At 43.8% G+C, this 18,022-nt stretch overlaps 1 protein-coding gene across 1 annotated transcript in view; it reads right to left on the reverse strand.

The window, feature by feature from the left end:
- Positions 1-18,022, reverse strand: part of atg7 (ATG7 autophagy related 7 homolog (S. cerevisiae)) — a 91,215-nt gene that overhangs the window by 67,292 nt on the left and 5,901 nt on the right. The window contains exons 7-12 of the mRNA XM_036984267.1: positions 17,364-17,510; positions 13,854-13,942; positions 8,363-8,490; positions 4,702-4,792; positions 4,460-4,604; positions 562-720 (exon numbers count right to left, since the gene is read on the reverse strand). Of these exons, the coding sequence (XP_036840162.1) occupies positions 562-720; positions 4,460-4,604; positions 4,702-4,792; positions 8,363-8,490; positions 13,854-13,942; positions 17,364-17,510 (759 nt within the window). The remainder of the gene's footprint in view (positions 1-561; positions 721-4,459; positions 4,605-4,701; positions 4,793-8,362; positions 8,491-13,853; positions 13,943-17,363; positions 17,511-18,022) is intronic.

Below are 18,022 nucleotides of genomic sequence, written 5' to 3' on the forward strand. Positions count from 1 at the left end.
CTGGGAGAGACTGGGGGACTGGTAGCTTGTTTGTGTTCTGGTCATGATGGAACCATCTGTGTGTGTGTGTGTGTGTGTGTGTGTGTGTGTGTGTGTGTGTGTGTGTGTGTGTGTGTATAATTGATGACGTTGGGATCTGCGTCTGCCTGCGTTTCTGGTCTGGCGAGAAGAAATTGCACACAGCGCATATAAACCTGGGACATCAACCATTCTAAACCGGCATTAGTGGGAGTGACAATAGAATTACATGGGAGTGACGTCACTGAGTAAAGGATTTGTTATCATTTAATTTTTAGCCAATCGGTTCCCTTGGCAGCTCACTCCCCATGGATCTCAGCGTGTTACCTAGCAACAACACTTCATGTCTTAACTACCCCTATGGACATTATTTATCCTGCTGCCCCTCCTGCTGCTCCCCTATGGACATTTATCCTGCTGCCCCCCCCCCCCCCCCCTGATGCTCCCCTATGGACATTATTTATCCTGCTTATTGAGATAGAGGGTTAGAGATGGGTTTAGAGGTCAGGGGTTAGGGTTAGAGGTCATAGGTCAGGAACTCACCACTCCAGGGAAGATCTTGCCCAGTCTGTCGACGGCAGCGAGGGCCTTGGACTTGCCTCCTCCCAGACAGTCTTCAAACTCATACAGCGGTTGTCTGACTGGGTTGGAGTAAGAGATCTTAGAGTTGTCCACAAACGTGATGTGTCTCACTCCCCATCCCTGTAGAACACAATAACACAATAACAAGATAACATCACTCCCCTTCCCTGTAGAACACAATAACAAGATAACATCTCTCCCCATCCCTGTAGAACACAATAACATCACTCCCCATCCCTGTAGAACACAATAACAAGATAACACAATAACAAGATAACATCTCTCCCCATCCCTGTAGAACACAATAACAAGATAACATCTCTCCCCTTCCCTGTAGAACACAATAACACAACAACAAGATAACATCTCTCCCCTTCCCTGTAGAACACAATAACAAGATAACATCTCTCCCCATCCCTGTAGAACACAATAACAAGATAACATCACTCCCCTTCCCTGTAGAACACAATAACAAGATAACATCTCTCCCCATCCCTGTAGAACACAATAACAAGATAACATCTCTCCCCATCCCTGTAGAACACAATAACAAGATAACATCACTCCCCTTCCCTGTAGAACACAATAACAAGATAACATCTCTCCCCATCCCTGTAGAACACAATAACAAGATAACATCACTCCCCATCCCTGTAGAACACAATAACACAACAACAAGATAACATCACTCCCCATCCCTGCAGAACACAACAACATCTCTCCCCATCCCTGTAGAACACAATAACAAGATAACATCTCTCCCCATCCCTGTAGAACACAATAACAAGATAACATCTCTCCCCTTCCCTGTAGAACACAATAACAAGATAACATCTCTCCCCATCCCTGTAGAACACAATAACATCTCTCCCCATCCCTGTAGAACACAATAACAAGATAACACAATAACAAGATAACATCACTCCCCTTCCCTGTAGAACACAATAACATCTCTCCCCATCCCTGTAGAACACAATAACAAGATAACACAATAACAAGATATCACTCCCCATCCCTGTAGAACACAATAACGAGATAACATCTCTCCCCATCCCTGTAGAACACAATAACAAGATAACATCTCTCCCCTTCCCTGTAGAACACAATAACGAGATAACATCTCTCCCCATCCCTGTAGAACACAATAACAAGATAACATCTCTCCCCTTCCCTGTAGAACACAATAACGAGATAACATCTCTCCCCATCCCTGTAGAACACAATAACAAGATAACACAATAACAAGATAACATCTCTCCCCATCCCTGTAGAACACAATAACGAGATAACATCTCTCCCCTTCCCTGTAGAACACAATAACAAGATAACACAATAACAAGATAACATCTCTCCCCATCCCTGTAGAACACAATAACAAGATAACATCTCTCCCCATCCCTGTAGAACACAATAACAAGATAACACAATAACAAGATAACATCTCTCCCCATCCCTGTAGAACACAATAACAAGATAACATCTCTCCCCATCCCTGTAGAACACAATAACAAGATAACATCTCTCCCCATCCCTGTAGAACACAATAACAAGATAACATCTCTCCCCTTCCCTGTAGAACATAATAACATCTCTCCCCATCCCTGTAGAACACAATAACAAGATAGTCTCTACATGTTATATAGTCTCTCTCTCTACATGTTATATAGTCTCTCTCTACATGTTATATAGTCTCTCTCTACATGTTATATAGTCTCTACATGTTATATAGTCTCTACATGTTATATAGTCTCTCTACATGTTATATAGTATCTCTCTACATGTTATATAGTCTCTACATGTTATATAGTCTCTCTCTACATGTTATATAGTCTCTCTCTACATGTTATATAGTCTCTCTCTACATGTTATATAGTCTCTCTCTACATGTTATATAGTCTCTCTCTACATGTTATATAGTCTCTCTCTACATGTTATATAGTCTCTCTCTACATGTTATATAGTCTCTCTCTGCATGTTATATAGTCTACATGTTATATAGTCTCTCTCTCTACATGTTATATAGTCTCTCTCTACATGTTATATAGTCTCTCTCTCTACATGTTATATAGTCTCTCTCTACATGTTATATAGTCTCTCTCTCTACATGTTATATAGTCTCTCTCTGCATGTTATATAGTCTACATGTTATATAGTCTCTCTCTCTACATGTTATATAGTCTCTCTCTACATGTTGTATAGTCTCTCTCTCTACATGTTATATAGTCTCTCTCTACGTGTTATATAGTCTCTCTCTCTACATGTTATATAGTCTCTCTCTACATGTTATATAGTCTCTCTCTACATGTTATATAGTCTCTCTCTACATGTTATATAGTCTCTCTCTACATGTTATATAGTCTCTCTCTACATGTTATATAGTCTCTACATGTTATATAGTCTCTCTCTCTACATGTTATATAGTCTCTCTCTACATGTTATATAGTCTCTCTCTACATGTTATTTAGTCTCTCTACATGTTATATAGTCTCTCTCTACATGTTATATAGTCTCTCTCTCTACATGTTATATAGTCTCTACATGTTATATAGTCTCTCTCTCTACATGTTATATAGTCTCTCTCTACATGTTATATAGTCTCTCTCTACATGTTATATAGTCTCTCTCTACATGTTATATAGTCTCTCTACATGTTATATAGTCTCTCTCTACATGTTATATAGTCTACATGTTATATAGTCTCTCTCTCTACATGTTATATAGTCTCTCTCTACATGTTATATAGTCTCTCTCTACATGTTATATAGTCTCTCTACATGTTATATAGTCTCTCTCTCTACATGTTATATAGTCTCTACATGTAATAGTCTCTCTACATGTTATATAGTCTCTCTCTACATGTTATATAGTCTCTCTCTGCATGTTATATAGTCTCTCTCTACATGTTATATAGTCTCTCTCTACATGTTATATAGTCTCTCTCTACATGTTATATAGTCTCTCTCTACATGTTATATAGTCTCTCTCTACATGTTATATAGTCTCTCTCTACATGTTATATAGTCTCTCTCTACATGTTACATAGTCTCTCTCTACATGTTACATAGTCTCTCTCTACATGTTACATAGTCTCTCTCTACATGTTACATAGTCTCTCTCTACGTGTTATATAGTCTCTCTCTACGTGTTATATAGTCTCTCTCTACATGTTATATAGTCTCTCTCTACATGTTATATAGTCTCTCTCTACGTGTTATATAGTCTCTCTCTACATGTTATATAGTCTCTCTCTACATGTTATATAGTCTCTCTACATGTACAGTAAGTGTTGCTAGATAAGTGTCTGCTATTTGACTGAAATGTAAATGTTGAATGTATATATTCTCCATGTTCCCATGACCTTATTCTCCATGTTCCCATGACCTTATTCTCCATGTTCCCATGACCCTTATGTAAAAACCTCCCCAGGAGCTCAGCATTAGAGTCACTTCAAGCATGTCGAAGTGTTTGACCTGGTCAGAAGGTATACAGGACATGTTATTGCCGGTCTGTGTTTCCATTATGTAATCTAAACATCGCAGGCTACGTTGCAGCCCAGGGTACCAAGCCCCCAGCAGCAGACACTTAGTAGAATCACCCCCCGTTCTCTATTTCATCATCTAGAAATCTAATTGAATCATCTCAACATTGCAGGTCCTCACCATTAGAGTCCTGGTTACATTGCAAGCCCAGGGTACCAAGCCCCCAGCAGCAGACACTTAGTAGAATCACACCCCCCCCCCGTTCTCTATTTCATAATCTAAAAATCTAATTGAATCATGTCAACATCGCAGGTCCCCCCCGTTCTCTATTTCATCATCTAGAAATCTAATTGAATCATGTCAACATCGCAGGCACTCACCATTAGAGTCCTGGCTACGTTGCAGCCCAGTGTACCAGCTCCCAGCAGCAGACACTTAGTTGAAGTCACTTTGTCCAGATTCAGAGAAGGTACCAGCCTCCAGCGCATCAACTTCAGGTTGAGGTCCACCGAGGACTCGGCCAGTCTGGTGTGTTATAGATACAGAACGTTAGATAGACACTAGATGCATATAGAGATAGTCTCACGATGTAAGCCTCTTCTGATTGGTTGATTTATTGTACCTCTTTGGGTCCATACATTCACTGAGGTTGACCATCCGGGGTCCCATGGCTCCTTTAGGGTTCTTCTCCCATCCTACATTCTTTGGACACGCTGAGGGAACAGAACGCAAAGACTGTTGATAATGACAGAGTATTGATTTGAGTTTACTATTGATTAGTGGAGACTGTTGATAATGACATACTATTGATTAGTGAAGACTGTTGATAATGACATACTATTGATTAGTGGAGACTGTTGATAATGACATACTATTGATTAGTGAAGACTGTTGATAATGACATACTATTGATTAGAGAAGACTGTTGATAATGACATACTATTGATTAGAGTATATTATTGATTAGGAGACTGTTGATAATGACATCCTATTGATTAGAAGTAGACTGTTGATTAGGAGACTCGGGAACGTTCAATGTCGTCGTGGTAAGTAACTCCACTGTTTGGCCTTGTGTTTTAAGGTCATTGTCCTGCTGAAAGGTGAATTAATCTCCCCAGTGTCTGGTGGAAAGCAGACTGAACCAGGTTTTCCTCTTGGCTCTATTACATTTCTTCCTTCCGATGACAAGCATACCCATAACATGATGCAGCCACCACTACGCTTGAAAATATGAAGAGTGGTGCTCAGTAATGTGTTGTGTTGGATTTGCCTCAAACATAACACTTTGTATTCAGGACATAAAGTTAATTTCTTTGTCACATTTTTTTTGCAGGATTACTTTGGTGTCTTGTCGCAAACAAGAAGCATGTTTTGGAATATGTTGTATTCTGTACAGTCTTCCTTCTTTCCACTCTGTCATTTAGGTTGGAATTGTAGAGTAACTTCAATGTTGTTGATCCGTCCTCAGTTTTCTCCTGTCACAGCCATTAAACTCTGTAACTGCTTTAAAGTCACCATTGGCCTCATGGTGAAATTCCTGAGCGGTTTCCTTCCTCTCCGGCAACTGAGTTAGAAAGGACGCCTGTATCTTTGTAGTGACTGGGTGTATTGATACACCTTCCAAAGTGTCATTAATAACTTCACCATGCTCAAAGGGATATTCAATGTCTGCTTTTTTGGGGGGGACCAATTTACGAATAGGTGCCCTTCTTTGCAAGGCATTGGAAAACCTCCCTGGTCTTTGTGGTTGAATCTGTGTTTGAAATTCACTGCTCGACTGGGGGACATTACAGATAATTGTACAGTCGTGGCCAAATGTTTTGAGAATGACACAAATATTAATTTCCACAAAGTGTGCTGCTTCAGTGTCTTTAGATATTTATGTAAAATGTTACTATGGAATACTGAAGTATAATTACAAGCATTTCATAAGTGTCAAAGGATTTTATTGACAATTACATTAAGTTGATGCAAAGAGTCAAAATTTGCAGTGTTGACCCTTCTTTTTCAAGACCTCTGCAATCCGCCCTGAAATGCTGTCAATTAACTTCTGGGCCACATCCTGACTGATGGCAGCCCATTCTTGCATAATCAATGCTTGGAGTTTGTCAGAATTTGTGAGTTTTTGTTTGTCCACCTGCCTCTTCAGGATTGACCACAAGTTCTCAATGGGATTACGGTCTGTGAAGTTTCCTGGCCATGGACCCAAAATATTGATGTTTTGTTCTCCAAGCCACTTAGTTATCCCTTTTGCCTTATGGTAAGGTGCTCCATCATGCTGGAAAAGGCATGGTTCGTCACCAAACTGTTCCTGGATGGTTGGAAGAAGTTGCTCTCGGAGAATGTGTTTGTACCATTCTCTATTCATGGCTGTGTTCTTAGGCAACATTGTGAGTGACTTTGTGAAAATGTATATTTGTCTCATTGTCAAAACTTTTGGCCACAACTGTATGTGTGGGGTACAGGGATGGGGTAGTCATTCAAAAATCATGTTAAACACTATTATTGCACACAGAGTGAGTCCATACAACTTATTATGTGACTTGTTAAGCACATGTTTACTCCTGAACATATTCAGGCTTACCATAACAAAAGGGGTTGACTACTTATTGACTCAAGACATTTCAGCTTTTCAATTTGAATTAATTTGTAAACATTTCTAAAAACATAATTCCACTTTGACATTATGGGGTATTGTGTGAAGATCAGTGACACAAAATCTAAATGTAGTCCATTTTAAATTCAGGCTAGTAACACAACAAAATGTGGAAAAAGTCAAGGGGTGTCAATACTTTCTGAAGGCTCTGTAGAGTTCTACTTTTGAAGAGGGCCCATAGAGCCTTGGTCAACAATGGTGCACTATATCAAGATGGGAATAGGGCACCGTTTGGGATCTTGAGCCGATCAAACCCCACCAAGGGAGAGGTGGTGGTCTCCGCATTAACATTTAAATCCCTCTACCAAGGGAGAGGTGGTGGTCTCCGCATTAACATTTAAATCCCTCTCCCCCGTCTTCCTCTCCCCATCCCTCGCTCTCGCCTCCCCGTCTCTCATCCCTCGCTCTCTCGCCCCCCCGTCTCCCCATCCCTCGCTCTCGTCTCCCTCGCCTCCCTGTCTCATCTCCCCATCCCTCATCTTCCTTTACCCATCCCTCATCTCCCATCCCTCGTTTCCCATCTCCCCATCCCTCGTTCCCATCTCCCCATCCCCATCTTCCCATCTCCATCCCCCCATCCCTCGTTCCCATCTCCCCATCCCTCGTTCCCATCTCCCCATCCCTCGTTCCCATCTCCCCATCCCTGGTTCCCATCTCCCCATCCCTCGTTCCCGCCTCCCCGTCTCTCCATCCCTCGCTCTCTCGCCCCCCCGTCTCCCCATCCCTCGCTCTCGTCTCCCTCGCCTCCCTGTCTCATCTCCCCATCCCTCATCTTCCTTTACCCATCCCTCGTCTCCCATCCCTGGTTCCCATCTCCCCATCCCTCGTTCCCATCTCCCCATCCCCATCTTCCCATCCCTCGTTCCCATCTCCATCTCCCCATCTCCCCATCCCTCGTTCCCATCTCCCCATCCCTCGTTCCCATCTCCCCATCCCTCGTTCCCATCTCCCCATCTCCCCATCCCTCGTTCCCATCTCCATCTCCCCATCCCCCCATCCCTCGTTCCCATCTCCCCATCCCTCGTTCCCATCTCCCCATCCCTGGTTCCCATCTCCCCATCCCTGGTTCCCATCTCCCCATCCCTGGTTCCCATCTCCCCATCCCTGGTTCCCATCTCCCCATCCCTCGTTCCCATCGCCCCATCCCTCGTTCCCATCTCCCCATCCCTCGTTCCCATCTCCCCAGCCCTCGTTCCCATCTCCCCAGCCCTCGTTCCCATCTCCCCAGCCCTCGTTCCCATCTCCCCAGCCCCCCAGCCCTCGTTCCCATCTCCCCAGCCCTCGTTCCCATCTCCCCATCCCTCGTTCCCATCCCTCATCTCCCCATCCCTCGTTCCCATCTCCCCTTCCCCCCTTCCCTCGTTCCCATCTCCCCTTCCCTCGTTCCCATCTCCCCTTCCCTCGTTCCCATCTCCCCTTCCCTCGTTCCCATCTCCCCTTCCCTCGTTCCCATCTCCCCTTCCCTCGTTCCCATCTCCCCTTCCCTCGTTCCCATCTCCCCTTCCCTCATTCCCATCTCCCCATCCCTCGCTCTCTCCTGTCCTCCAGATAAAAAGGCCAAGCTTTGTATGTTTTCTCAGCCCCGTGGCTCCGCAGAGCGGGAACGGTGGGATGTGTGTGTGTTTACCTGCATTGAGAGACTGCTCAGGGATCGGTAGTTTGACCTGGAACACGATGCTGTGCTGAATGTTCCTACTGCCCTGAAGAGTCCTGTCTCTGAAACACATCACCTCCACCACATCTAGTTGGGAGCCCCTGGTACACACACACACACAAGGACAGAGAAATGCTAACACGTAGATATCTCCATATCATTGCGTTTACATTAGCTTGACATGCTGGACAGGTCAAAACGCCTTGTAGGAACATACCTCATAACTTCGCAACACAGCCAAGCGTTTATCTAGCTAATATTAACAATTTACAATAATAATTATTACTAACAGCTTAGTCATGCACGGGAAAGGAAGAGAGAGGTGTACTGGAATATAGAGGCGGATTGGTGCTCATCCCTTCCTGGTACAGGATCACTCACACTGTGCTTGTCAGTATCACTTTACGTAAGCTAGTGTGGGGATTTACCATTCACTGGTTATGAGAAACAGCAGATTCCAATTTCAAGACTTAATATAATATTAGCCACATATAACTGACTATAATAACCTGTTATGACTAGTGGAATATACAGGGGGGAGGGGTGTGTTCTATAATAACCTGTTAGTCGGTTATAACTAGTGGAATATACAGGGGAGGGATGTGTTCTATAATAACCTGTTAGTCGGTTATAACTAGTGGAATATACAGGGGAGGGATGTGTTCTATAATAACCTGTTAGTCGGTTATAACTAGTGGAATATACAGGGGAGGGATGTGTTCTATAATAACCTGTTAGTCGGTTATAACTAGTGGAATATACAGGGGAGGGATGTGTTCTATAATAACCTGTTAGTCGGTTATAACTAGTGGAATATACAGGGGAGGGATGTGTTCTATAATAACCTGTTAGTCAGTTATAACTAGTGGAATATACAGGGGAGGGATGTGTTCTACAATAACCTGTTAGTCAGTTATAACTAGTGGAATATACAGGGGAGGGATGTGTTCTACAATAACCTGTTAGTCAGTTATAACTAGTGGAATATACAGGGGAGGGGTGTGTTCTATAATAACCTGTTAGTCAGTTATAACTAGTGGAATATACAGGGGGGAGGGGTGTGTTCTATAATAACCTGTTAGTCAGTTATAACTAGTGGAATATACAGGGGAGGGATGTGTTCTACAATAACCTGTTAGTTATAACTAGTGGAATATACAGGGGAGGGATGTGTTCTATAATAACCTGTTAGTTATAACTACTGGAATATACAGGGGGGAGGGATGTGTTCTATAATAACCTGTTAGTTATAACTAGTGGAATATACAGGGGAGGGATGTGTTCTATAATAACCTGTTAGTTATAACTAGTGGAATATACAGGGGAGGGATGTGTTCTACAATAACCTGTTAGTCAGTTATAACTAGTGGAATATACAGGGGAGGGATGTGTTCTATAATAACCTGTTAGTCAGTTATAACTACTGGAATATACAGGGGAGGGATGTGTTCTATAATAACCTGTTAGTTATAACTAGTGGAATATACAGGGGAGGGATGTGTTCTATAATAACCTGTTAGTTATAACTAGTGGAATATACAGGGGAGGGATGTGTTCTACAATAACCTGTTAGTCAGTTATAACTAGTGGAATATACAGGGGAGGGATGTGTTCTACAATAACCTGTTAGTCGGTTATAACTAGTGGAATATACAGGGGAGGGATGTGTTCTACAATAACCTGTTAGTCAGTTATAACTAGTGGAATATACAGGGGAGGGATGTGTTCTACAATAACCTGTTAGTCGGTTATAACTAGTGGAATATACAGGGGAGGGATGTGTTCTATAATAACCTGTTAGTCGGTTATAACTAGTGGAATATACAGGGGAGGGATGTGTTCTATAATAACCTGTTAGTCAGTTATAACTAGTGGAATATACAGGGGAGGGATGTGTTCTATAATAACCTGTTAGTCAGTTATAACTAGTGGAATATACAGGGGAGGGATGTGTTCTACAATAACCTGTTAGTCAGTTATAACTAGTGGAATATACAGGGGAGGGATGTGTTCTACAATAACCTGTTAGTTATAACTAGTGGAATATACAGGGGAGGGATGTGTTCTACAATAACCTGTTAGTCAGTTATAACTAGTGGAATATACAGGGGAGGGATGTGTTCTATAATAACCTGTTAGTTATAACTAGTGGAATATACAGGGGAGGGATGTGTTCTACAATAACCTGTTAGTCAGTTATAACTAGTGGAATATACAGGGGAGGGATGTGTTCTACAATAACCTGTTAGTTATAACTAGTGGAATATACAGGGGAGGGATGTGTTCTACAATAACCTGTTAGTTATAACTAGTGGAATATACAGGGGAGGGATGTGTTCTACAATAACCTGTTAGTCAGTTATAACTAGTGGAATATACAGGGGAGGGATGTGTTCTATAATAACCTGTTAGTCGGTTATAACTAGTGGAATATACAGGGGAGGGATGTGTTCTACAATAACCTGTTAGTCAGTTATAACTAGTGGAATATACAGGGGAGGGATGTGTTCTACAATAACCTGTTAGTCAGTTATAACTAGTGGAATATACAGGGGAGGGATGTGTTCTACAATAACCTGTTAGTCAGTTATAACTAGTGGAATATACAGGGGAGGGATGTGTTCTACAATAACCTGTTAGTCAGTTATAACTAGTGGAATATACAGGGGAGGGATGTGTTCTACAATAACCTGTTAGTCAGTTATAACTAGTGGAATATACAGGGGAGGGATGTGTTCTACAATAACCTGTTAGTCAGTTATAACTAGTGGAATATACAGGGGAGGGATGTGTTCTATAATAACCTGTTAGTTATAACTAGTGGAATATACAGGGGAGGGATGTGTTCTATAATAACCTGTTAGTTATAACTAGTGGAATATACAGGGGAGGGATGTGTTCTATAATAACCTGTTAGTCAGTTATAACTAGTGGAATATACAGGGGAGGGATGTGTTCTACAATAACCTGTTAGTCAGTTATAACTAGTGGAATATACAGGGGAGGGATGTGTTCTACAATAACCTGTTAGTCAGTTATAACTAGTGGAATATACAGGGGAGGGATGTGTTCTATAATAACCTGTTAGTCAGTTATAACTAGTGGAATATACAGGGGAGGGATGTGTTCTATAATAACCTGTTAGTCGGTTATAACTAGTGGAATATACAGGGGAGGGATGTGTTCTACAATAACCTGTTAGTCAGTTATAACTAGTGGAATATACAGGGGAGGGATGTGTTCTATAATAACCTGTTAGTCAGTTATAACTAGTGGAATATACAGGGGAGGGCTGTGTTCTACAATAACCTGTTAGTCAGTTATAACTAGTGGAATATACAGGGGAGGGATGTGTTCTACAATAACCTGTTAGTTATAACTAGTGGAATATACAGGGGAGGGATGTGTTCTACAATAACCTGTTAGTCGGTTATAACTAGTGGAATATACAGGGGAGGGATGTGTTCTACAATAACCTGTTAGTTATAACTAGTGGAATATACAGGGGAGGGATGTGTTCTATAATAACCTGTTAGTCGGTTATAACTAGTGGAATATACAGGGGAGGGATGTGTTCTATAATAACCTGTTAGTTATAACTAGTGGAATATACAGGGGAGGGATGTGTTCTACAATAACCTGTTAGTCAGTTATAACTAGTGGAATATACAGGGGAGGGATGTGTTCTATAATAACCTGTTAGTTATAACTAGTGGAATATACAGGGGAGGGATGTGTTCTACAATAACCTGTTAGTCGGTTGTAACTAGTGGAATATACAGGGGAGGGATGTGTTCTATAATAACCTGTTAGTCGGTTATAACTAGTGGAATATACAGGGGAGGGATGTGTTCTACAATAACCTGTTAGTCGGTTATAACTAGTGGAATATACAGGGGAGGGATGTGTTCTATAATAACCTGTTAGTCAGTTATAACTAGTGGAATATACAGGGGAGGGATGTGTTCTATAATAACCTGTTAGTCGGTTATAACTAGTGGAATATACAGGGGAGGGATGTGTTCTACAATAACCTGTTAGTCAGTTATAACTAGTGGAATATACAGGGGAGGGATGTGTTCTATAATAACCTGTTAGTCAGTTATAACTAGTGGAATATACAGGGGAGGGGTGTGTTCTATAATAACCTGTTAGTCAGTTATAACTAGTGGAATATACAGGGGAGGGATGTGTTCTATAATAACCTGTTAGTCAGTTATAACTAGTGGAATATACAGGGGAGGGATGTGTTCTATAATAACCTGTTAGTCGGTTATAACTAGTGGAATATACAGGGGAGGGATGTGTTCTATAATAACCTGTTAGTCGGTTATAACTAGTGGAATATACAGGGGAGGGATGTGTTCTATAATAACCTGTTAGTCGGTTATAACTAGTGGAATATACAGGGGAGGGATGTGTTCTATAATAACCTGTTAGTCAGTTATAACTAGTGGAATATACAGGGGAGGGATGTGTTCTATAATAACCTGTTAGTTATAACTAGTGGAATATACAGGGGAGGGATGTGTTCTATAATAACCTGTTAGTCGGTTATAACTAGTGGAATATACAGGGGAGGGATGTGTTCTATAATAACCTGTTAGTCAGTTATAACTAGTGGAATATACAGGGGAGGGATGTGTTCTATAATAACCTGTTAGTCAGTTATAACTAGTGGAATATACAGGGGAGGGATGTGTTCTATAATAACCTGTTAGTCAGTTATAACTAGTGGAATATACAGGGGAGGGATGTGTTCTATAATAACCTGTTAGTCGGTTATAACTAGTGGAATATACAGGGGAGGGATGTGTTCTATAATAACCTGTTAGTCAGTTATAACTAGTGGAATATACAGGGGAGGGATGTGTTCTATAATAACCTGTTAGTTATAACTAGTGGAATATACAGGGGAGGGATGTGTTCTACAATAACCTGTTAGTTATAACTAGTGGAATATACAGGGGAGGGATGTGTTCTATAATAACCTGTTAGTTATAACTAGTGGAATATACAGGGGAGGGGTGTGTTCTATAATAACCTGTTAGTTATAACTAGTGGAATATACAGGGGAGGGATGTGTTCTATAATAACCTGTTAGTTATAACTAGTGGAATATACAGGGGAGGGATGTGTTCTACAATAACCTGTTAGTCAGTTATAACTAGTGGAATATACAGGGGAGGGATGTGTTCTACAATAACCTGTTAGTCAGTTATAACTAGTGGAATATACAGGGGAGGGATGTGTTCTACAATAACCTGTTAGTTATAACTAGTGGAATATACAGGGGAGGGATGTGTTCTACAATAACCTGTTAGTTATAACTAGTGGAATATACAGGGGAGGGATGTGTTCTATAATAACCTGTTAGTTATACAGGGGAGGGAAGTGTACTCATCCCCTCCCGGTAGTGTGGGATGTGATTGGTGATGTTATGATTGGAACTTTCGTTATTTACCATTTGCTGGCTAGGAGAAACAGCAGATTCCTCAGAGGCCATCCAGGATGCTGGGGCAGAGTGCAGGGGTCATACACACCCACGGTTACCTGCAACATTAACAAAGCATATTTGACCTAACCTTTAAACCAGGAACTCTCATTGAGGCCAAAATACCACTTTTCTAAGGGAGACTTTACACAAGAGGATTGTGGATTGTGCCAAGAAACATCAGTGACTTCATAGAGACCTTACCTGAATGAACCAGGAAGTAATGTGCAAAGACAAGACATGTAAAAAAAACACCCACACGCACAGTGTAATGTTTATTGTGCCATTAAATCTAACCAGCAATATAGGACATCCTTATCGGCATATTGATAGTCCAGTCTTACTCCACAGTGAGCAAAGAAGAGTATGTACAGGTAAATTCAAAATAAAGGAAACATCAGTAAATGAGGGTTCTGGTACCTCTGGTACGGTGTGGGGTGCATTTTCCTGGCATGAATTAGGTCTACTCAACCCCTTAAAAAGGGCAAGGTAACCTAGCCTGGCTACCCACTCAACCCCTTAGAGAGCATGGTAAACTAGCCTGGCTACCCACTCAACCCCGTAGAGGGCAAGGTAAACTAGCCTGGCTACCCACTAGGTCCACTCAACCCCTTAGAGGGCAAGGTAAACTAGCCTGGCTACCCACTCAACCCCTTAGAGGGCAAGGTAAACTAGCCTGGCTACCCACTCAACCCCTTAAAGGGCAAGGTAAACTAGCCTGGCTACCCACTCAACCCCTTAAAGGGCAAGGTAAACTAGCCTGGCTACCCACTAGGTCCACTCAACCCCTTAAAGGGCAAGGTAAACTAGCCTGGCTACCCACTAGCTCCACTCAACCCCTTAGAGGGCAAGGTAAACTAGCCTGGCTACCCACTCAACCCCTTAAAGGGCAAGGTAAACTAGCCTGGCTACCCACTCAACCCCTTAGAGGGCAAGGTAAACTAGCCTGGCTACCCACTAGGTCCACTCAACCCCTTAGAGAGCAAGGTAAACTAGCCTGGCTACCCACTCAACCCCTTAGAGGGCAAGGTAAACTAGCCTGGCTACCCATCCACATCGCTCTGGCCAACTGACGTTTATTCTCCACCATGTATCTGGATTTGCCTCCCTTCCTGGCAAAAAATTCCTAGAATACGAACACATTCTGACCGTTCTGATTGGTCCCAGAAACCGATTGGTTGGGCCAGAGGAGCTACATGATGACGTCATCAACTTCGAGTGGTTAGATTTGTTAAGGGATGATTCAAAAATCGCCGATGAATATGTTTTGTACAACGCCCCTCATTTCGAAAAAGTCACACAAACGGCTAGGACGGCAGTCTCAGACTGAATAGAGTCGTGGAATTAAGTTCACGGTGAGTCGTCAGGCAAAAACGTCAATAAATACACGGCCATTCTGGGTGATCACCTTCAACCTATGGCGAATCAGATCTATCCTGATGGGAGTGGTCTCTTCCAGGATGACAACGCCCCATCCCACAGGACACCAGTGGTCTCTTCCAGGATGACAACGTCCCCCCCATCCCACAGGACACCAGTGGTCTCTTCCAGGATGACAACGCCCCCCCATCCCACAGGGCACCAGTGGTCTCTTCCAGGATGACAACGCCCCCCCCATCCCACAGGGCATAGTGGTCTCTCCCAGGATGACAACGCCCCCCCCATCCCACAGGGCACCAGTGGTCTCTTCCAGGATGACAAGGCCCCCCCATCCCACAGGACACCAGTGGTCTCTTCCAGGATGACAACGCCCCCCCATCCCACAGGGCATAGTGGTCTCTCCCAGGATGACAACGCCCCCCCATCCCACAGGGCACCAGTGGTCTCTTCCAGGATGACAACGCTCCCCCCCATCCCACAGGGCACCAGTGGTCTCTTCCAGGATGACAACGCCCCCCCATCCACAGGACACCAGTAGTCTCTTCCAGGATGACAAGGCCCCCCCATCCCACAGGGCATAGTCGTCTCTCCCAGGATGACAACGCCCCCCCATCCCACAGGGCACCAGTGGTCTCTTCCAGGATGACAACGCTCCCCCCCCATCCCACAGGGCACCAGTGGTCTCTTCCAGGATGACAACGCCCCCCCATCCACAGGACACCAGTGGTCTCTTCCAGGATGACAAGGCCCCCCCATCCCACAGGACACCAGTGGTCTCTTCCAGGATGACAACGCCCCCCCATCCCACAGGGCATAGTGGTCTCTCCCAGGATGACAACGCCCCCCCATCCCACAGGGCACCAGTGGTCTCTCCCAGGATGACAACGCCCCCCCATCCCACAGGGCACCAGTGGTCTCTTCCAGGATGACAACGCCCCCCCCCCCCCCCCCCCCCAGGGCACCAGTGGTCTCTTCCAGGATGACAACACCCCCCCCATCCACAGGGCACCAGTGGTCTCTTCCAGGATGACAACACCTCCCCATCCACAGGACACCAGTGGTCTCTTCCAGGATGACAACGCTCCCCCCCCCCATCCCACAGGGCACCAGTGGTCTCTTCCAGGATGACAACGCTCCCCCCCCCCCCCATCCCACAGGGCACCAGTGGTCTCTTCCAGGATGACAACACCCCCCCATCCACAGGACACCAGTGGTCTCTTCCAGGATGACAACGCTCCCCCCCCCCCCATCCCACAGGACACCAGTGGTCTCTTCCAGGATGACAACGCCCCCCCATCCACAGGACACCAGTGGTCACTGAATGGTTTGAATGGTTTGATGAGGCTAATAAGACCCTGGATATTTACTGGAAAAGGAGCATCAAGCTCATCACCGTGCACTTTCACCACCCTGGGAAGTTCATCACAACACAATCTGATAAGCCTAATAAACGGCATGGTTTCCTGAGTCCTAATGGGAGGACCACACATCATATCATCCAAGTTTACAGCAATATGATGGTTATTGGTTATGATGGTTAGGGCTCCCCGGGTGGCGCAGGGGTCTAAGGCACTGCATCTCAGTGCAAGAGGTGTCACTACAGTCCCGGGTTCGGTTCCGGTCTGTATCACATCCGGCCGTGATTGGGAGTCCCATAGGGCGGCACACAATCGGCCCAGCGTCGTCCGGGTTTGGCCGGGGTAGGCCGTCATTGTAAATAAGAATTTGTTTACTTGACTTTTCTAGTTAAATAATCGTTAAATAACTTTTTTTTTTTATTATTAAAAATGATTGGATCAATATTTGCACATAAATGCGTTTCCACCGGCGATTTCTCCCATAATTAATTTTACAGACACAAAAAGATCCCACCCATGTCGAACAAACATTTATAAAATGACAGCGAAATTTCCTGTTTCCTGTTTCCATCACAGCTGTGGTAATTGTGTATACTTTACTGCATAGGAACTGTGGATGGAAATGTGATTAATAATGACATAGAAATAGAGAAACAAGAACAGTCCTCCTCCCATTACAGACCCAACTAAAATGGGCCATTCTGATCAGCATAACTCTTTGCCCCGCAACGCCGCTACTGACCTTGTTGAGATCAGTGTTGAAGCTGTCCCAGTCTCGTAGCTGGGCCACCTGGACAGTATCCCCTGTGTACTTGATCAGGAAGTAAGGAACAGCTGAGGTCCCTGTTTCACCGCACAGACTGTCATAGGCTGCCTGTAAGGCTGAGGTCTGGAGGGAAGAGACAGGGTATAGGTCAACACACTGTCATAGGCTGAGGTCTGGAGGGGAGAGACAGGGTATAGGTCAACACACTGTCATAGGCTGAGGTCTGGAGGGGAGAGACAGGGTATAGGTCAACACAGAACTACTAGGAATGATTTAGATCATCTCAACCTTCAGTTCACCCCAGACTGTCTATATAGGAGACATCCAGTCATCAACCTAACCTTCAGGTCACCCCAGACTGTCTACATAGGAGACCCAGTCCTCAACATAGGGCTGTGGCAGTCACGAAACGTCATCAGCCGGCGATGATCAAGCAATTAACTGTCAGGGGAAGACCGACACATCAGGGACGCAACTCCGCACGTCCTTATCCAAATCCCGAGGTGCATGTTGAAGACATTGGAAGAACGGTCCACATTAACTTTTCGTCAGCCAACAAGATGAGTAGACCTAACAAACAGCAAAAGCACTAGCCTATGTTAATCTATTAGCCCCCATAATACAAAAGTTGACCT

The sequence above is a fragment of the Oncorhynchus mykiss genome, chromosome 7, assembly GCF_013265735.2.
Source record: "Oncorhynchus mykiss isolate Arlee chromosome 7, USDA_OmykA_1.1, whole genome shotgun sequence".
In the NCBI taxonomy this organism is placed as follows: domain Eukaryota; kingdom Metazoa; phylum Chordata; class Actinopteri; order Salmoniformes; family Salmonidae; genus Oncorhynchus; species Oncorhynchus mykiss.